A 22,178-nucleotide genomic window follows, 5' to 3' on the forward strand; every position below is an offset into this window, starting at 1 on the left:
ATCGACCGTGTGAATGTAAAAAAAGATCTGCGACAAGTCTGATTATCTGCTGGCAGAACGGATAAGAGAATTGACGGACACCAGAGAGCATTTGTGATTAAGAATTTGAAGACCAATTGAGGCCTGAGAAACCTGCATCCTTGTGTTGAATCGACCTCTGCTAGGGTATATAAAACGGAAATACTAAATGGGTAATGCTTGTTTAAAACTGTTAATATGTACATACATACATACTATATGTTTTAAAGATGTTATATATATATGTATATATATATATATCTATCTTTCTTTTGTTATATTCTTTGGGTTTAAATGTCTGTGCCTGTTTATTATTAATATTGTGTTTATGTAAATCTATCGAAAATTAAGTGTAATTTTCACATATTTCTTATACATACATGGTGTACGTATAGTGTGTGTGTGTGTGTGTGTGTGTGTCATGTATGGTGTGTGTGTGTGTGTGTGTGTGTGTGTGTATATGTATGTGAGCTTGTATATTGATGGATATGATGTTGGATTCTTGCATTTCATTTACTGTAGATGAGTGTAGTATGTATGCAGTTAAATATCATTTTGTATCTATTTGTTTGTTAACACATTCCTCTTGACGAGTTTTATTCATTGCATTTTGGTTTTGTTTTTGTTTTTGTTTTCTTAGCTTTTTATTTTTGTTCAATTTTTCTATTACAACATTTCACATAGTATTTCTTGTAGTAAGATCTTTAATTACTTTTTGCAACATTTTCGTATGTATTTGAACATATGTAATATGTATATACATTTGCGTATATATATACATATAGAACGTATATGAAAACCAACTATTTACATACACATAAGTATTTAAAATACATATACTTAGGTATTTGCATTAACTCTAATCATTTGCTACATTTCATGTTCATTTATTTAGGTCTTGTTTAGGTATATTATGTTGTCCAGGTGTTCAGGTCATTGAATTGTGGTACAAGGTATGCGATTCACAAATCATTGAGCCCTCGATTCAACATCAACTACATCGTATAACTATTTTGTGTGTTCTGAGCAAAAAGCATTGTTCATAACATAGTTTAATACTGTTTTCAATAGGTTTAACATCATACGTACAGGTATGTTAATTTTGAGTGTTTAAATATTTGATTTAGGTATTTGTTTGTATATTTGATTCATTGATTTTTTTTTTCTTATTTTTCTTTTTGTGCAGCATTTGTGCTTGCTTCAAAATACTCAATTACTTGTTAGCTAATTTAAATTGTGATTTGTTTTTTTTTTTTTTGTATTTTGCTTCATTGATCTTGTGTTTTGTGTAAACTCTAAGCAATGCCAAGCATGTCTTAAACTTAATATTTATTTATATATTTGTTTAAAAATTATTTTATGGTGAGTTTCGCCTCACAAAATATTGCCAATTATGTAATTATGGTTTTAAGCGTGCGCACAGTGTCCTGAGTGCAAGCAAATGCCAACAGAAAATTCAAATTCATTATTTGCTGCATTCAGAACGCATTTTGCACGCATTTTTGTTGTACACCTGCACCGATAAAAATGTATATTTAAAATTGTGGATAAATCAAGCATTAAATCAACCATTGCAATTAAGGTTAAGCGTGAATTGTATAATGTGCTGAAAGTGCCACAACTTGCGGCAGTATGTGTTCCTCTTTAATAGTTTGGTAAAACAAATTATTCATTAATGGACGCTGTGTGTCTATATCTTGTTGTCTACATATACATATATATTTTTGAACACAATTGCTGTTAATTAAATTAGAGGGAGGGGGCGTGTGTGTGTGCGTGTGTGTGTGTGTGTAGTTGTAACATAAGAATGTTCAACTTAGTCCATTGAAAATGTTTGAAATTGCTCAAAATCGATGAGTCTGTCTATACTCTATAAAGGATACGACAACTACATACATCAATAGTTTAAAGATAAATATTGCGCTTATGCGAACGCTCGTGCTGGGCGGGCGCGCTGGTACACAAAACGAATTACTACTGTAGCTGGCAATGCGGCTACACTTACAAAAAACCCTTAAAAAAAATACACTGGCAAAGCTTTACAAAATTACGAAACTACTTTACAGCTACGAATACCAAATACACAGGCTACAATACCAAATGCCCAAGTGCCAAATACTAAATACCAATTACCGAATACTAAGCGCTCTTACTAGGCTAGCATACATACTATCTATCGTAAGTGGCTGGCAGATGGATTGGAAATCAAACAGCGAAAGCAAATCTTAAACTAACCACTGTGCGCGTGAGATTCTGCCGTCGCCAGATGGCGCTGCTCTTCGCTGACCGCGAGACGCGCCGCCTCACATTGCGCACAGTGCTTCTCCAGAAACTTCATGGACAAGCGGAACGTATACCGGTGCCGGGTACAACGCCTTTACATCTTATACTCGACGATCTTGTTGGGATTGAGGAACTGCTCCCGCTGTGCAGCATCCAAATGGGCCACAGTACGTGTCAGTGCCGAACCGCTGCCAGAGCCGGAACCGGAACCGGTGACCTTGTGCTTGCCAATGCCATCAACACCGCTGCCGCTGCCGACTCCAGCACCGCCTCCACTGGTGCGTCCCGTATCTGTGCCAATCGGCTGATAAACACCATCCGCACTGACCACGCCCACATTGACGCCGGCGACCACCGGCTGCTGCAGATAGCCCGAATACTGTGGAGGCAGCTGGTAGCTGGATGGCGGCTGCTGTGAAATTGGGCGCGGTTGCTCCGTATGCGCAATGGGATACTGCTGCTGATGAGCATAGTCCTGGCTGCTGCCGCCGCCGCCAACTATAGTAGCTGCGCCACCAATACCAATGCTGCCTCCACCACCACCACCACCACCGACAACGACACCACCTCCAACACTGATACCACCACCACCACCACCGCCAGCACCCATGCGCGATCCAGAATCATCGTTGAGTCCCTCGCCCATTTCACCATCACGATTGTGGCGTCCGCGTATGCAGAGCTTGGTGAAGAGCCAGACGCGTCCACGATAGAGTAGATAACAGCAGAAGTGCACAAAGAACGTGAAGATGATGGCACACGCAGTCACAATGATGGCCTTGCCTGGCTTGGTCCAGTCCATCATCGGATAGATGGCAGTTTGATTTTTTCTAATTTCCCCAAACAACACAAAAACTCATTATGCGAATTTGGTTTTGAATATTAAGTTTAAGGCTTACCTGTCTGTGCCGCCGGCCAAGAAATAAATACCCGTAAAGATTGCATACGCCAGTCCAATGCCTGTAGTAAAGTAGGCGTGGCTCATCTTAATCGGATGCCCCACAATGGCCAAGTCGATGAGCATTATAATCGTATTCAGCACGTGCACCATTATGTTCAGTGTGTCAATCTTGTGGATGTCTATGGCGGAGAGAGGCAAACAAAAATGTGCAGAAGTGCAGTCAGATATATTCAGAGAGAGGGAGATAGAGAGAGAGAGAGACAGAGAGAGAGAGAGAGACAGACAGGGAGAAAGATAGAGAGAGAAAGAGAACTTAGACTTGCTTGATAACTTTAGTTTTTGCTTAAAGCTTTTTAATTGAAAATTGTCCTTTGAGAACACTCGAGAAACGGCCATTAAACAAAAATCCTTGTTAACCAAAATGTAAAATGTAAGCTTCAACTGGCCATTCTAGCAGGAAGCCATTTTGTTTATTTAGCCATATATTATTCTAAGCTAATTGGCGCTTTGCTTTTATACTTTAAGCATTGCACTAAGTTGAAAGATTGTTATATAAGATCTGAAGTCTTCATTTGGCCTTAACAAATATGCAAATTTTAAGAGTTGAGACCGCTGCAGGTTGCCCAAAGGCATAACTTAAATGCTAACGTTTCCAACCTGATTTCAATAGTCAAATTCTTAACTGAATTTTCTCATTTCCCTCACACTTCACTTTGAGAAAAGTCCTTGTACTATTAAAATTTTAATATAAAATAAGGCTCATAAAACAATATTGAATTCTATTCGAGTTAGAGAACTATAGCTTCTCTTCCAGCATATTGGCTATGCCATCGTATATGATTCTCCTGTTATCAGAAGAGACCAGTTGAACTGCCATTATAATGTCATCGGCTGCTTCGACGAATGCATAGCAGGCCATAAAGTCGATCAGCAGGAGCAACGAGCAGAGTGGAATGTCCAAAACTGGCAGCACATTCTGCAGATGCCCATTGATCACTTGGGACTGGAAGACGAGCATTGGACACATGCAGACCCACATTACGCCATGAACCATGTGAACGGCGACAGTATTGTCATCCTCGGATAGATGTGATATTATGGACAATATTATGCACACAAGCACCAAGACAATTAGCGACGTCAAGCCGATATAGATTAGGGGCGGACAATGGGCCGGCAGCCAGTAGCCGAGCAGCAGGAAGAGGCACATCAGCGAAAGGACCTCCAGAGTCAGTAGAAGGTTTTCGGAGTCTTGCTGGGCGAGCAGAAAGGAATTGCCCAAGGCAAGCAGCAGGGCAATCGAACAGCAAATAATCCAGTTCACTGGAAACTTGCGTCGCAGTTGAATTACATTGACATAGATGCACAATGTAGTTAAACCGAGCACAAACAGTACCATGGCGGCAATGCAGCAATCCTCGTCTTTGACGACGACATCATGCAGCTGGCCAACGAGATGGAGCAACAGCACGGAGATTAGTATGGAAACAAGTGCGGCTCCAAATAACTGTAGATAATAACTGCGCACGCTTTGCGGCAATCCCCGGAACGGTTCGCTCATCAATTTTAATTTTTTGTATATGTTTGCTTGTGTGTTTTTGTCAGTTTGATATTCGAACGGAAAAGCAAACTAAATTCAACTGAACTGAACTCAACTGAACTGAACTGAATTGAAGGATGTATTTGACAAGCAGTTTTTTTTACAAATCTGCCTCAGCGCCCGAACTCTATGCACGGTCAGTTGAAACTCAAACGCAAAAAAAGAAGAAAACCACTGCATCCAATGAGTTCCATACCCCATCGGGCCATACGATTATAGATGCACCCGAAACTACACAGCTGGAGGAGGAGGAGGAGGAGCCACCGCAAGAGCAACCGAGTCGGAGTATTCTCAGCCCAACCTATTCGCGATTGGCCTTCCTGGCCAACGTCTATGTGCTGCTGGGCTTGCAGGTGCTTCTATCCACGCTCCAATGGCTGGGCGCCACATATCGCTGGCGGCCATCTATCAATCCAAACGAGCGCAGTTTCTTTGTACTGCTGCTGTTGCTAACCTGGCTGAATCTGTCGTTGGGTTTTATCGGTTTTCGGCGATTGCAGAACATCTACCCGTTGAACTGGATCGTCTTTGCCTGCATGTTCGAGAGCCTCACGCTGCTCATAATGTGCCTGAGCATGCGTGAACTGGATCTCACCTGGTACTTTATAGTCATTGGCATGGCTGTGCTGGTTATCTATACGCCTTTTGGGCTCTGGATGCCGCCCCTGTTGCCGGCAAATCTATGGATATTGATATTCTCAAGCCTCACCGTAGTGCTCATTTCGGCTCTGGCACTGATTACCGGCCTCGCTATGCACTGCTACGTGCCGCTTTGTGTTAACCTCATGGTCTTTGGGCCCTGGACCATGTACAATACGCATAAGCTGCATGCGATTTCCCGCGAATACATCACGGAGTACAGCTACCTGCATCTGGCGGCCAAAATGTATATCGCATATGGTTGCACTGTGGGTGCTTTGGTGATCGTATATCGAATTACCAACACAGCTATTGAATCGGAAGACTGTCAGGATGTAATGTTTTGTCAAAAGCGGTCAATGATTCATACATTTGAAGTAATCAATTGAACTTAAAGAGCAGCAATCCATGTTATCCATCCATCAATGTTTTATAATAACTAATTTTATTTATTTTTCGTATTATTTGATTTACTTACCCGGATTGTGGACCAGCAGCCAGTAGCACATTGTGACAATAAAGGCGTAAACTGTAGCACAGGTGTAGAGCACCCAGTACAGGTGGTGCAGACGACTCTTCTTCGCCTGCCGCACAATCTCAAAGTCCTCACGCTCCACCATCATGCCCTGGGTGACTATCCAGGCGGCCAGCCATGCCTGCACCGTACAGAAGAGCAGTCCCCAGTGGGTCAGATAGATCCACCACTTGGCATAGTGGTGCTCAAAGTGCTCCTCTGTCCGTCCAATGTCCAGCAGCGAGCAGACCAATGCCGCCAAACAGGTTATCGCTGTTATCCAGCGATAGAACAAATACACAATACGCACCTGCGTATTCCGCTGCCACTGCGCATGATATTTAAAATGATTATACGATTAATTAGTGGCAGACACACAACAAATCAATTGCAATTACCTGATAAAAAAAATACAATACAAATATAATGGCAGTTTCTTATTCGCACATTATAAATAAGTGAGACATATAATTTGTCAATGTATATTAAATATCCTATTGGAAGGCTCAGTCTGTACAATTGTGGATTTTATTTCCATCGGTAATCTATATTTATCAATGTTCACTAAGTCTGGAAAGTTGTCTATAAAATAAAGTAAACTTAATCTATAAAATAAATGGAACTTATATTTAAAATTATAAGTCTGAGATTCGGACAGTCAGAAGGACAGACAGACTGAATTGACTCGACTGCTGATGCTGATTAGAGGAGATGTTTCTGCTGCCTGCTCTCTTACTCCAATTTCTAATGGGTTCAGGGTGTAATTAATGATTCTAATATACTTTGGATATAATATATATAATGTTTAAATTTAATTTAATATACAATTCTTATTTAATTCTTCTCTGTAGTAATGTTTATCAGTGGAGCATCGCTTGGTCGTCGTTTGCTGTTTATCGCTTGGTCGTCGTTTGCTGTTTAAAGTAAATTGTCTTACCTGGCACACGTAGAAGTTGTGCCGATGAACATGGTCCGGCGTGAACTCCGGAAAGCAGCTGTTCCACAATTTGCTAACCATCATTCTCTGGTTGCCCAGACAGCTGCTGGCGTCGTTGGCGAATTGATTGAAGCCCTCGCAGCTGTCGTGCGAAGGGTATTGATAGGACTGATAGGCCTGTTGCTGTTGTGATTGCTGCCCTGGCAGAAGTTGCTGCTGCTGGTGGTGCTGATGGTGGTGCTGGTGGTGTTGGTGTTGCTGTTGGTGTTGTTGTTGTTGCTGCTGCTGCTGCTGCTGTTGCTGGTAGTGGTGATAGCGATGTTGTTCCGTTTCACGGTGTGACTGATTCCCTGGATCGCCACTGGTGCTGCCTGCTCCGCCTGCTCCTCCGCCTCCTTCTCCTGCTCCCGCTCCTGCTCCGGCTGAGGCGCCGTGCTCCGTTTGATATTCGTTTTGCGGCGGCGTTTTGTGGCTGTGTCTGCTCCCGCCGCCGCCGCTGCTGCTGCTGTAAGGGCGTAGAAAATCGGGCAGATCAATGTCGAGTATGTGCGCCAGCTGCGCCTCCTCGTCGTCGTCGTAGTCGTTGAACTCCGGATGGTGGTTGCTATTGTATTGGAGGAAGCGTACGTCCTCGAGACTTTCACAGTCCGTGGATAGCAATGCCGCTGGCAGGCACTCTTCAAGCAGATCGTCCTCGTCCTCGGTGGTGCTGGCAAGGCCCGGCAGATAGCCGTAGTTGTCGTACGCGTCGTAGCGCCGGCGTGGCGTTGTCTTGAAGCGATAGGCGCCAGCTTGTAGCTCCTCGTCCGCCGCCGCTGAGGCAACTGTTGCTGCTGCAGCTGCTGCTGCTGCTTCGGCTGCCTCTGCTGCTGATGCTGCTGCTGCTGCTGCCGCTGCGTACTCCTGAAACGGGGGATCGGCAGCAACTATTGCGGGCGCACGATTGTTGCTGCTCCGGCTGCGACTGCTGCTAAAATAGTAGTCGGTGGCTACGCTTGGCGCCGGTGGTGGCGGTGGCAGTTCCGGTGCCGGCAGTGGTGGCAGATAACCCGGCGAACTGCTGTCCGATCCCAACAGCGGTGTGGGTGAGGCGTCAAAGTTAATCAGCGCTGCTGCAGGATAGCCCCCGCCACTGTATCCTAACCGATACGGATATGGGGCGCCGCCACTGCTGCTGCTGCCAATGTAAATGTGCGCCGACGTGGAGGGCAGATGGTACCAGCTGGCTAAATTGCTGCTGCCCAGACCGAAACCCAAGCCCAAACCCAGACCTAAACCCAGCCCGCTGCCGCTGCTGCTGCTGCCTCGACTGAAGTAATAGCTGTATTGTTGTTGCTGCTGCTGCAGTTGCTGTTGCTGTTGCTGCTGCTGATGCGTCTGATGCAGTGGCCTGTAATCGTAGTGATTGCTGTTGGTGAGCCAACGATGGCGCCCGGGTGTGCTCAGGCGCTCGTAGTATTGTCGCTGATGGTACAGGAATTGCTGCTGCTGTTGGGCAAGCTGCTGTTGGTGCTGTTGCTGCTGCAACTCACGCTCGAGCCGTTGCAGCAGCAGTTGTTGTTGCAGCTGTTGTATCTGCAGCTGCTGCTGCTGTTGAGCGAGCAATTGCTGCTGCACTTGCTGCTGATGCTGTCGCTGCAGCTGCAGCTGTTGTTGCGTCGGCTGCGCCTGTTGTTGTCGCGCCACTTGCTGTTGTTGTCGTTGTTGTTGTTGCTGTTGGCCACTAATTGGCTCCGGTCTAAAGTAAAACTGCGCGTAATCCAATGTGAAGGCGTTGCTGTTTACTGTTTGCCTCGCGTCTACCACTTAACAAGTGTTGTTGCGGTTTCTGCTGCTTTGGCCGTTGCTTGTATTGTGGTTGCTGCTGCTGCGGATGTTGTTGTTGTTGCTGTTGATGCTGCTGCTGCTGCTGAAAGTAGAACAAGTGAAAAGGATGCTTTGAGTCGAGTAATTCTCGCATGTGTAATGCCAGCCTATTAGGATACTAATTAGACGGGAATTAAGTATACGCCTTGTGGCTTTCAATTACAACTTGAGGGTGCGAATAGCAACCGCGAGCATCTTTCACTTAGACAAACAGACAGTGATGCAGCCCTCTCTTATTGAGAGCCTTTCACAAGTTCAGACTGCATCAAAGGACCACAGAAATCATTCAGAGCCAGCAAGTTGAATGGAAATACAAAGATGCACCTCGACAGTGAAGGCAGGCATTCAATTAAAATTATAAAGCTTAATATCATTGAGATTTTATACTTCAGCCAACTTATACCTTTAACTGAACTACAAATCTGTTATTGCCATAATTATAAACAAATACATATTTCTGATCACCTACAAACACCAAATTAAAATAGACTTAAATGATTATCTAACTAGTTATTTAAATTGAGTCCACAAGGGAACTTAATTATAGCTGCAACTTAAAGAATAACAAATAAATGCAGAAACAAATAATTAAGTTATCATGTTGTTGGTACACTTATGCATTTCTAATTATAATATATTTATTTGAAAACTCAAGTTAATGAATAAGATTTAGTACTAAATGTATATATTTAAGACAAAAGTGCTAAGGCCAAGTTTGTTGTGAAATCCATGCACATAATATGATTTTAATTTGATTTCTGTTAATTCTCGCATTTAAATTTCTGCACATAAAACATATGTGCTTTTAGATAGCAGGAGCAACTAGCAGAAGCTGAATGTGGCTTAAGCAAAGCCTTTGCTGATGAGATTGACTAATGGAGCGACTAATGATTTGTGTGAGTCGTTTTCCTGTGACAAATAAACACACTTAAATGCTTTACTAAATGTTGAAACAACGACTACATCAAATAAAACCAAATACAACCATCAACGACACCAACACGGACAATGCGGCAATGGCAACAGCAGCAGCAGCAGCAGCAATAAAATCAGATCAAATTGAAGCGCGCGTGCAGCGGCTGAAAGGCAAATGGCGGCCAGCTACTTCCGCTGCGGCCATTTTGGTTGGTCGGTCTCTTGAATTGAGTTCGCTATAATTTGGTTGAGTTGAGCTGAGTTGAGTTGAGTTGTGTTGTCTGCATGAACATTCGAAGCAGAGCCAAATAGTACGCAAGGGAGGTGGGTCTCGTGATTTATATAGAGAGACGTGAGCTAAATGCATTTTGTGTGAGTGTTTTTGGTTGTGTGCGCGAGTATTGGTGTGTAATTTGTGTGCTGAGACTGTGTGAATTTCTGAATGCGTGTGTGCGTGTCTCTTGACGTCAGCAACATCGGCATTGTTGTTGTTATTGCCACTGTTTACACTGCTGCGACAAGGGTCGTATTTGTTGTTATTGCTGCTGCTGCTCCTGCTGCTGCGACTGCTGCTAGTTCTTGCAATATTTACATTGGCAATTTGCTTGAATGCCACTCACACCGCTTTCAGCTTGAAATTTCAAGCAACAGTCACATGCACACACAACTGTATTTACCACACAAACACACACACAAACACACACACACACACACAAAAACACACACACAACCAACCAGAAGCACGTTTTTCTTTATACACTTCCGGCCGCAAAGTCTGTGCGTGGTTCTCACGCAACACTTTCGATTTTGGTGTCATTATTACGAGCTCCTTGCAACAGCTGGCACATAAAATAACAATGTCATAAAGTTGTTTTCTCCTTTCTTGAAATGATAGTTAAATATATTTATGGCCAAACTTGTTCAACATTTACACTTTCTAAAGAATTTGCCCAAAATCGTCCACATTTCAAAGATAAGTTATCCGATGTATAAATATAAATGTACGATTCAAAATAGGTTTTAGTTACCGATTTTCGCACTTAAATTAAATTACAAATTATTTTTCTTCACAATTTCCAAGTAATTCTGAAAAATTACTATTTTAAAATTTCACCAAACTAACCATTTACGGAAAGAGTATTTGAAATTCAGTTTGTAGACATGCAAACTACTTTCAAAAGTTTTTTTTATACTTTTTTTTGCATTGCAAATTCTTAGTTTTTGCTTGCGCTGAGCTGAAAAACTTCATTTAACTTTGAGCTTCAACTTTATGCTTCAATCATTTTTACTTTTTTCTGTTTAAGCTTAAAAAACGAAGAAATTACAATTTTGCAGGACTTTTGAGCAAAATTTGATTGGCTGCTTTGGCTGTGCCGGGTTTATATTTATAGCCACTTCGCAGAAATGCACGAACTCGTATAATTTTGTGTGCAGCAGCAATTAGAAGCACGCTGACTTTGCAGCTCATAAAATCCAAAAATAATTATCCTGCATAGTTGTTGCAATTCAAATTGAAATGGAAGCTTAAAAGCAAGAGCTGAAGAGCGGTAATAGAGAGTCCAAGGAAGGCAACTGTGAGCAGAAAGTGTGTCAGAAATTCACTTGAGTACGTTTCAAGCAAGGCATATATACATACATACACACACACACACACACACACAGACACAGTCGCACATCCGCTGGCCAGCAAACATGTCGTATGAGCGATGTTTAATGAAGTCGCACACGGAGAAAAGACGTTGATGACGACAGTGCTAACAAGAGCGCTGGCAGTCCATGGAGCCCAGCGACAACATTAATGCTAATTTAATTACAAAAGCATGTCGCAACATGTCCGCTTGCGCCTTAAGCCCCGCCCAGCAACTGTACCTCTTGTTTGAACAGACTTATATATATATATATATATATATATATATATATATATATATAACATTGTATTGCATTGCATTGCGTACTGCTTGCATGATGCACATTGCTTTTAAGCATAAGCTATTTTTGAATAATAGTGAATTCAAAAATGTACGCAGTAATCTCCTTTTAATCCTTATATTAGCTACTTGAATTGGCTTTATGTGATTATGTGTTGCAGAACTTAAACAACAATATGAAATCCCACAAAGGCAGTCCTTACTGCTGAACTTCGCTGTTGCTGTCACATGCAGGCCGTGTTGCTGCGCAACGTATTAATTATCCTTTGAAACGGAATCCCGCATTGATTTATCAGTAACGGGCGCGTGAATTAATTGCCGAAGACTTTTGTATCGAGTGCCAAATAAATTATGGCAGCTGCAGACTCAGACGCTGACACAGACATTGACTTCAGCTGTGTGCTAGAGGTGGGCGCGTGACACGAACTTCACTTCCAACATGAAGAACACAATTTTCGTGCTCAAAATTAAAAATGTAACTCTTAAGCATGGTATGAGTAAGCTCATCTCTTTGCTCATTGCTGAGTGCTCAGTGCTCAGTGCCCCGTCTTCAAAAGTTATGTAACAATACAATTCAGCATTTTCATGCAGAGCGCTGCGTTTGATTAACAGAAAATTCAAGGTAGTGGGTTGTTTGCCTCTGGGGCAATTGTCGAGCTCAGCAGACTGGCAGGGAATGCAATTTAATTAAAATGGAAAATATTTTTGTGGCATTAATGTTGCCAAGAGTTGTTCACAAACTATGTGGCGTGGCGCAAGCAAAATGCGTAAAACCTCTTAAGCTTTTACAACAACTGTGAATCCTTTATAAGTTTTCAATCTTAGCTCAGCTAATAACACTAAGCTTGTAGTAAAAATGTTTGCTGTTCAGCTTATAAACTTTAGCCAGCAAATATTATACGGATTTCCAAGAAACCTAATTTTACAATTTTCTTATTTTCATAGAGATATTTTTCTCCTATTCAATATATTTTACGAAAATTACTTATTTAAATACAATCAATTTGTAAAAAAATTACGCTCAAACGTTTCTGATATAAGCGAAAAGTTTTATATTGAATATAAAATAATTGCAAATCGAAAAAGTTGAAAAGCAATGAATCATTAAAAATATCAATTTGAAAATATTCCCAAATGTATTTAGTTGCCGGCGGCCAAAGTTAACTTTTTCAATGCATCCTTCAGCATGCCACAAAAACAGCAATAACAACGATAGCCAAATCCACCAAAATGTCCTCCATGTGATGTTGTAATATTGAAAACAAAATCCTTGTTGAGCTAATGCAAAATGTTTGTGCATGCAGGGTTAGCGAAGCCCATGCACAGTGAAGCGATGTGAAAGAGAAAAAGAGACAGAGAGAGAAAGAGAGAGGGAGAGGGGGCAAGGAGGTAAGCTACACGTCAGACACATTGACGTGTTTGTTTATGTAAACAGGAAGTGTTGCGCTGCAGGCAGAGTGCAAAAACTAACACACACACACTCGCACACACTCGCACACTCAGGCAGACAAAAAGCGGGAGACGGAAGTAGACATCCCTGTTTGCTATGCCATCTACGTTATGCCCGCTATATATAGTAGGTATGCTATATATATATATATGTGTGTGTATATAAATATATGTTTAACATGCCTCCATGCTGCTCTCTGGCTCTGGCTCACTGTTTGCCTTATGACATTTTTTGTCTACTTGTCTGCTCGCTGCTCGTTTGTTTTATAGCAAAATGTTTGCCCACATGAAATTATAGAAAAGCTAACATTTAATAAATGGCCTTACCGAGTGCATGTATGTTTAGGTGTACGTGTATATGTGTGTGGGTGTATAAAACTTTTAATGAGCTATTTACACGTGAGAGATGTATGCATGCTGTAAGCGCTGAATCACATGCGTCGTATGAGTAATATGGTTGAGCATTGCTTATGAACATTTGGACCAAGTACATTAAAAGCTTAAAGACAAAGTTGACTGCTTTTTGTTATTGCAGCAATTGCATAAATTGACTTGAAAAGTGCACTTTGTCCGTGTGGAAGCTTTACACAACGCCAATTCAATGACTACCGCAAGCTGTTTTGTTGTTTGTTACGTAGGCATTATGCAAATTTAGCAAATTCTGGCATTGTCAGTTGCATTGTCTCATATGCCATTCAGTTAGCTGGTTAGGACGAGGTCGTGTCAGTTAGTGTCGAATGTTGCCCCACTATCCCACAGTCCACCAGCCAACAGTAAACTGTCAAAGTCTGTTTAATTGAGCTCGAATTTAATGTTATTCATGGCACATGGCACAGGCAATACATTTACATATATTCTATGTACGTGAGTCTATCTGAAAATATATCCCATAAATATAAGATATAATACCCTTGCATTACACATCAATTAAATAAATGATAAAACTACCAAATTGAATATAGAAATCTTTAAAATGTTTTAGGTAAAGCAAGTTTGAGTGCACTATTTAATTGCGTTAATATAAGAACTATGCTGAATCATTGTATTTACTGTTCACTGTACATTGTTCACTCAAGGTTCAGAAAATTATCAAGACATTATCAAGAATTAGAGCAGATTTAAAGTAAGTGGTTACAAAATGAGTAGAAATTGATAGAAATTGATTTGTCCAGCAAAGCCTGGAATATCTGCTAGTTTTATAGTCAGGTGTACATTGTGATGTGTAATGTTATATTTATTCAAGTACACTTCATTCAATATTATATTATTATATAATCAAATTACAATGATTGCCGTAAGCGCATCTCAAATGGCCAATAGCTCAAACACGGTTTGCATTATGCATTTTCTTTGACAAGTTTAATTGCATTTTGAAATAAATTAAATACTCAATATCATTGCTATTACTTTTACAGGGCCTTGAATAAACAGCATATTATTCACAAAATGTCAAAGTTAATGTCAAAGTTTTGAACACCAAGAATATATATTTACATATGAATAAATTAAGACAAAGTTTTATTGAGCTGTTGGCTAAGCTTTTGTAACAATAATCAAATAAAGCGCACGAAAAAGTATTGTTGATTTAACGCGAGAGTAAATTAAGTTTCACTCAATCCTCAATCATTGCTAAAGGCTTTAAGTTCTCCATTGGTTGAACAATTCACCCGTTTATATTCTATATATATACACATACTGTATGCAGCTAAAGCCACGACCTGCAGTTTGAGATTGGATGAGGGCCTGAGGGCTCATCGAAAGTTATGAGCATTGATAAATGGTCATCTTAAATTACAATTTATATGCAGAATTGCTGGCAGCAGTTGCGCCTGACTCGTAGGCTTTGCCCGCCAGATTAATTTCATTAAAAGCTTGTCACAAAGTCCTTGAAAAGGATAGTCGACCGAAAAAAAAGTAACGCGAGACGAGTGTGCAAAAATGGCCTGGCTGCATATTTAATGGCTGCTCAAAAAATGCTATGAAATAAATGTAAAATGCACGCCAACAATTTTTCACGCCTGGAACATCATGCCAACAACAGCAGCAACAACAACAGCAGCAACAACAATAACAACGACAATGAAGGCAAAATTTATTATCTGTGTTTGCGCAGTTAAACAATAAATAAGGAAAACCTCGCGCCGAGGACTCTGCGACCAGTGGTTGAGATTATAAATTCCCCGCCCGATAAGCACATAAAAATTAATTTACGCCTCGGCTCAAAGATGCAGCCTGGCCAGTTGGTTGGCTGCCGAGCTGCCACGAGTAGCCAGAGACTTTAAGACCAGCCAAGGTGCGCTTGAAAGATGGCCTCCATTTAAGGTCGAAAGCAACTATCTCTCTCTCTCCCACTCTCTCTCCCACTCTCTTCTATATGTGTATGTGTATGTTGCTGTCCTGCAGCTTCAGTGTCCGGTGTATGTGTGCGCGCTGTCTGTCAGTCTGTCTATCTGTCAGTTTAGACCAACAGGCAATCGTTTGTGCTTCTGTTGCGGCTTCTGTTATCTGTCATTTCGCTTCGTATCGCTTCGTTTCGAATGTTTTGACAACTTCCGCGACACTTTCTGCATTTGGCGGAAATATATTTTCTGCCCCGCCAGCGTCAAGTGCTTTTCATACACAATTTCGTCATAGCATCTTGAGCATCTCTCCCCTCATCATCTACCCAATTTCCCGTTAACAGCAGCTTATGTAGAGTTGTTCTTTATGCTATGTTGGCCATATTTTGGGCCGGATCTTGTGCACATTTGATTTACGATACTGCTTTTCACATTTGTCAAACTATTTGGCCTCTCAGCTCATGCGGCATATGCTTAACGGCTATGCCAGAAACCCAAATACGAACAGCTTAGCGAAAAGGCTGAAATTTAATTGCCACTAATAAATCTCGTATGCCTTGTTCGTTTCTGTTGAGAACAGAAATTAAATTCTGATAAGCTTTTGATATCGTTATGAGATTTGAATACTTAGCAAGAACGCAGCAATCTAGTTAATATTGTCACAATAGTTGTTGAAAGGATGCCACAGTTGTCCCTCCAGCAGCCAGACAATCTACAACTATGGGTTTGTCAATTTAATTTACAATATAAATGAATGCTTTTCCCAGGCCAAAATCAACAATACAGCTGCATTATCAATTCATACGAAACATGCAGACGGCAATCCATCAAATAAAGTCAATTCAAATAAGCCCCACACACGACAGCCACGCAGTGAATGGAATTAACTGTGCACATGCAACGGAAAATAAAAAATGAATATCTAAAACAAACTGTTGCTCAACTATAATATACTCTAACCAAGACTGAGCAATAATGTTTATTTTTATTGCTCTACTTTACTTACTCAACTTGGATATTCGCTTCCAGTTGGTTGGTCAAATTAAGGCAAATTCAAATTACTTCTACACAAGTGTTTTGCCAGCATACCCCATCATATTGATGGTACGTGGTATAAATACTCTTGGTAAATACAACAAGGAATAAAAAGAGAGAGAATGGAATAGCGAAAGCGATAGCAGGAGCGGAAGCGAAATGAGAGGCACGGTATTCAATAAGCTTTCGTTGGCAGCATGAAACCATAAGGTATATCTCTGCCATGTTCTGATGCCTCTGCATGAGCGAGCAACATAGACGTGGAGCCGAACAAAAGGACGAATAAGCAGAAGGACGACGATGATGGCGCTGACTATGTCACCGCTTTGTGGGAGGAGACCTGTGGGGGCGCTCGGCGACAGCGCGTGTTGATCTTCCTGAACTGCATCGACGTTGATTGCGTATCGCCTCGAATGGGGCGAGGTTAGTTGAGGTAGTTGCGACATCTGTCCGGGCTGTGTCGTGTCGTGACGTGTGAGTTGGCTTAATTAAATGTGTTGCCTTTGCTATTTCATTACAGTTTTCATTCATTCAGCACTCATTTACGGCTGACAATTGCTCTTTGCTTCACTTGACATTTTGCACGGAATCAATCAGACCTGAAATACATCGCCCACTTAGCTGACTAAGTAATCGATGAGTTTTTAATTAACATTTTAATCCTGTAACCTAACAAATGTTTCTAATTATGCTTTGATTAAAGCAAAAAAAATTAATGAGTAATTGATGCAAGGTTGGTTTTCATTGCAATGATTTCGGTTAAGGTTTTTATTTAATTAAAGCAGTCAACATTAAAGATATCTGTGAAATATGATATTTCACAAGAAGAATTTATATTTATATATTTCAGTCATTCATTATAAAATCAACTTCACGTTTTCGACCACACAAAATGTAAATCATCTTTCCCAAGAATTTCAGTGCGGTTTTCATTATGGTTTCCATTGTTTATTTACGTTAATGTTGTAAAAAAACATTCATTTTTGCATTTTCAATTCGGAGAAATTGAAAATTATCTGATTTGGTAGTTCGTTTGTAATTACTGTTCCGATTCAAAGAAATTCAGTACTGCATTTCTGGGTAAATATGATTACACTGTCCTACAGCCGATTTTTTAAAAAAAAAATTCATCTCTTATTTATACTTTTCACTGGATTCACATTCACTTTTAGTGAGAAGCATAAAAAGCGTCAGACTCTTTGCCATCTCAATTCTTGCTGGATATCCAACCCATTTTCATGTCAAGTAAATATTTAATTCTTAATTATATTCGACGATTTCAGGGACTTCATCATGCACTAGTTGTCAGCTCTTGACAATCTTGAAAAGTCATACACATGCATGAGAAATATGTACACTGAAATATGAACGTCAAAAAAAAGAAGTCGCCTTTCCGTGTGTGCTGAGTTTGTGTGCGTGTGTCTGACCCTCATAAATCACTTAAATGTTTCGACAGTTGCTGCAACAGAAACAGTAGCACCAGCAACGGCATCCCCATCATCATCATTATCAGCGCCGTCATTACCATCAGCAGCAGTTGCTTTTAGTTCAATTAAGCGGTTAGCCCATTACCCACCCAGTCACGGAGCATATGCTACTTTATAGGTAATATGCATCTGTATATCTATAAATGTATGTGTGCGTGTGTGTGTGTGTGTGTAGGGCCTATGCGGTTTGCGATTGAATACATAATTGCAATTTCATACAGCGTAGGCCTAATGAGCTCCAAATGCAATAAATCGCGCATACGCATTGGCGGCCATCTCATATTTCAGCAATTATAACAATTATGGTCGATTTTTCGATATTGTGTTAATGGCCAACTCAAAAATAGTTACCAAGCCCGCAACAACGGCATGTTGAATATTCCAAATAGTGGAAAAATCGATGCGCCAATACACAACTGGTTCATCTGCAGTTATTAAAACCTAAAGCCCATCAATGCATAAAAAAAGTCGGTCTTAATTGAAAGTCAAAACGTGCCTTTGCCACGTTGCTGAGTACAGTGGTGCAGGAGCTGCAAAATCAATAGCCATAAAAAGTAAATAAAGGAAGCTGTTTCGTATCAGTCACAAAATGAAATATACAATGAAATGCTGCTCTTACCCCGAGGCACTATTTCAATATTATTGGGAATTAATTAACAAATTATCAATTTATAATTCATGAAATTATAACACTGATTAAAACGCATCAGATTCATAAATGTATAATACACATTTAACCGCAAATAATAATTGATTTATCGTGCCATTAACTTTAAATGAATTTCATAATGGAAACTTTTTCGTGTCAGTCACGAAAATTAAACATAAGGTGAAATTTGTATCGTATTCTTGTGAATTAAATTACAAATAGTGAATTTATAATACGAATTGAATTCCAAAAGATAATTAATTAAACATGCTGTTTACTTAAAAATCAAATGGGAAATCATTTAACATTGGGTTGTGAGAAAAACTATTTGCTTTTTGTCAGAATGCATTGGAAATTCAGATCAATGCTGCATAAGCCACAAATGGAAAAAAGGCCACAAGAACAAAAGCTGGCAAAAACATAAGGACAACGGACGGACATATATTTGGACACAGGCCGACAAATGGGAAAAATGCGTTGATGTTACAGTCGCTGCCAGCGTTGACGTTGACGTTGACGTCGCAGTGACAGCGAATCAATACGCTGCTAGTTGTAAATGCAAACAAACTGATGCGCAAAACTGAAGCAGAAAAAAGGACATAATAAAAACTAGAAGGAGAACAACACACAGAACAACCACAAAAAAAAAAAAAAAAATGAGACCACAAAACAAAACAAGATGAAATAAAATGAAAAAATATAAAGAGAATACCTGAGCACAACTACCTGCATAGAATTTACGGGCAAATATCTGCCAAGCGAGTTGCAAGCGCCTAAGAGTATGCAACGGAATTTGCATGCGGTGCTTTAAAATTTTCCCCTGTTTGCAACTTGGTTGGGAGACAAAGACATAACCACGCTGACCGCAATTAAAGCGTACTCTGCAAGCAAATGGCAGAGAGGGAAAATTCGGAAGGGAATCATTGGTATGAGAATGCTTTCTGCTGCCTTGGTGAGCAGCCACAAAGACAACACACGACTTTAACGGACGCTTCAGCACTACTCCTCTGCTGCCTTGCCTTGCATCTCCGTTCGACACTCTGTCTCTTTCTCTCTCTCTCTCTCTGTCTGTCTCTCTGACAGCGAAAATTTAGCACAAGAAATTTACTGTCAACAAAAAACGTAGCTACATTTTTTGCCTAACAGCAACCAACAAACAATTCAAAGCAAGCCCAAGGGATAGGAGACAGTGGACAGAGTGGGAGAGAGAAAAAAAAGTACGATGGCATTGTAATTTTTTTAGGTTTTCGTAGTATGACATTTGTCTAACTCTCTTACAGCTCTTTACAACAAAAAAGAGAAAAAGAAGAATGTCATGCGTAAAAACAAATCACGATTACATTTACACAAGCATTTTCATACACAAACTGCTAAAGACAAAACCTAACCATGATTTGCACAGCAATCTCAAATATTTTCATCTGCTTGCAGCTATGGTATTAAGTCTACTTAAATGAACACTCTGAATATAAAAATATACAATAATAAAAGAAAATTATCTTCTCAGAATATGTTGTAAGTTAGTTAAACAAATTGCGTGAATGCAACTTATAATTATCAAGCGCAATAATTTGGATATCTTAAAAGCACAGTTTCTCTAATATTGAAATTAAATATCTTCAAAAATATAAAGCTTTAATTCGAGGGAAATCTCTCTTCCTTTAATTACTTTTTCGATACTAACATATCTCCGACAAATGTGCTTAATTGTGGTAAGCTATCTAGGTTCAGAGATATCTCTCTTTTTATCTACCTGCTCAACGCTTTTACTTTCCTCATTACTTAATTACCAAAGCTTAACAACTTTTGGTCTGATTAGCTTATTTACTGAGATTCCCCAATCCTTGCAATAAATGTTTAACTATTAAATATTTTAACATCTGCAGATTTATTCATTCATTTCATTTTAATTTTAAGTTTGTAATTTAATTTCTCTCTTTTAATTTAATACATATTATTTAATTTATAAGTTATATGTTATTTTACATGATATGAGCAAAGGAAAAGTACGTCGAAAAGATTAACAAGTTCGTAACACAATGATACATGTTACGATGCAAAGATGAACATAATACATAAATGTAAATAAATATGTGTACATTTGTGCACAAACATATTAAATATCATTGTGCTGCAAAGATATCAGATTTATGAGGAGAAATATTCGAGTCTGAGCCCAGTCAAGTCTGAGCCCAGTTGCTGGTCTGTTTGGCATTTTCTTGATGTTTGCAATTAAAATTGCGAATTGTGCCGGAAAATGGCATTAGCCGTCGCCTAAGTCAAGCATTAATAATGCAGCTGTCAACATTAAGTCTTACATCAATGAAACGCGCCGATCGAACGGGGTTATTGACATGTCTGTGTTGTAACTTTTGATGCATTGATTCGTCTTAAAGGTTTGCTGAGAGACTTAAGCCAGCTGTGCTTCAGCTTTTTCCGAACGCTCAAGTGCTGCTCAAGTGCTGCTCAAGTGCTTGCGCTGCGTTTAATGGCCAACATCAATTTTGGTGTGGCTATTAAAGCTTAACTTGCCATATCCACATCCAAGTCGGACAGGACAAATCGACGGCCAGACAGACGACAGCTCGTCCTTGGCCAATGAGCGGAAGCTCAAAATCATGGATGAATAGTTGCAAAAAAATATATATATATTTATGTATATATATAAATAAAAGAAATACTGACAACCAGCAGACACACTAGAGACCGAAGCGAACCGCTGAACGTTATTTCTGTAGAAACTCCGTTCAGCTCAGCACCTCACTCCATAATTCCTTTATTCTTTCTCTGTTGCCATCAATTTAAGTTTTCGAGCGCTGGAAATTGTTGACAGCAAAAACAAAACCAACAAGTTGGGAACCAATACATGAGCCCTTTGTCCTGTGCTGAGTGTCCTGCAAATAAGACGAATACATAAAAACGAAGCTCAAGCAAGATTCGCAAGTTCGTTGAGCAATAAAAGCACAGAGCTGCTGACATATACCCAACTGACATATTCGCTAACTGTGCGAACATATGGCGCACTTTAAGTTTTATGCATTTTTTGGGGCCGCTCGAAATTGAAGAGGCGCCTAAACAGCATGCAAATGAGCCCCAGCTTAGAGAAAAGATGCTTCTTTTTCTTCGCTTGTCATGTCAAATGTCAGGGACAGGATACAGAATCGGATGACAACTGTTAACGGCTTGTTGCCACCTCTGATTCACCAGCCCCCAAAATGTATGCAATGCTGAGCCGCCCGCATATTTGCATGATGGTTCCGTAATTTGTGCCTTTCCCTCTGAGGAGCACCATCCACCAGCACTTGGAACGGGTTTACTGCGAGTGAGTGACCTTGCATTCAAAACTTTTGCCAGCTAGTGCCATTAAAAACCCAACTGCACACAATTGCCAAATATTTATACTCTAATTGTGGCTGCAATTTAGATTGCAACCCTCGCACATAGCAATATATTTTGTGAATGCCGTTGAATACTATTATTTTTTTCGTTTTCTGTTTTTTTTTGTTTCTTTTTTTGTAGCAATACAAAGAAACCTTCAATTATGGCATACACAAACAACGTTGGCCTGCGGGCTGCAATGGATGGGCGGGGCGGAAGGGGAGGTATTGGAAATCGGAG

At 40.3% G+C, this 22,178-nt stretch overlaps 3 protein-coding genes across 3 annotated transcripts; 1 reads left to right on the forward strand and 2 right to left on the reverse strand.

Moving 5' to 3' along the window:
* Nucleotides 1–1,772: 1,772 nt before the first annotated feature.
* Nucleotides 1,773–16,870, reverse strand: LOC6570049. Its single transcript, XM_032741916.2, has 6 exons — nt 16,705–16,870; nt 8,579–8,697; nt 6,893–8,521; nt 5,920–6,283; nt 3,201–3,381; nt 1,773–3,131 (listed from the first exon to the last, which is right to left on the reverse strand). Exons 1-6 carry the CDS (start codon nt 16,868–16,870, stop codon nt 2,396–2,398), a joined length of 3,195 nt encoding a protein of 1,064 aa, XP_032597807.1. The 3' UTR covers nt 1,773–2,395.
* Nucleotides 3,915–4,807, reverse strand: LOC6570141. Its single transcript, XM_001996272.3, has one exon. The coding sequence runs from the start codon at nt 4,761–4,763 to the stop codon at nt 3,999–4,001; it is 765 nt and encodes a 254-aa protein (XP_001996308.1). The 5' UTR covers nt 4,764–4,807; the 3' UTR covers nt 3,915–3,998.
* LOC6570140 lies at nt 4,864–5,856 on the forward strand. The gene has a single exon (XM_001996271.3). It carries the CDS (start codon nt 4,880–4,882, stop codon nt 5,828–5,830), a length of 951 nt encoding a protein of 316 aa, XP_001996307.1. The 5' UTR covers nt 4,864–4,879; the 3' UTR covers nt 5,831–5,856.
* Nucleotides 16,871–22,178: the final 5,308 nt, after the last annotated feature.

This window comes from Drosophila grimshawi, unplaced genomic scaffold (genome assembly GCF_018153295.1).
Source record: "Drosophila grimshawi isolate 15287-2541.00 unplaced genomic scaffold, ASM1815329v1 contig_1377, whole genome shotgun sequence".
Lineage (NCBI taxonomy): Eukaryota > Metazoa > Arthropoda > Insecta > Diptera > Drosophilidae > Drosophila > Drosophila grimshawi.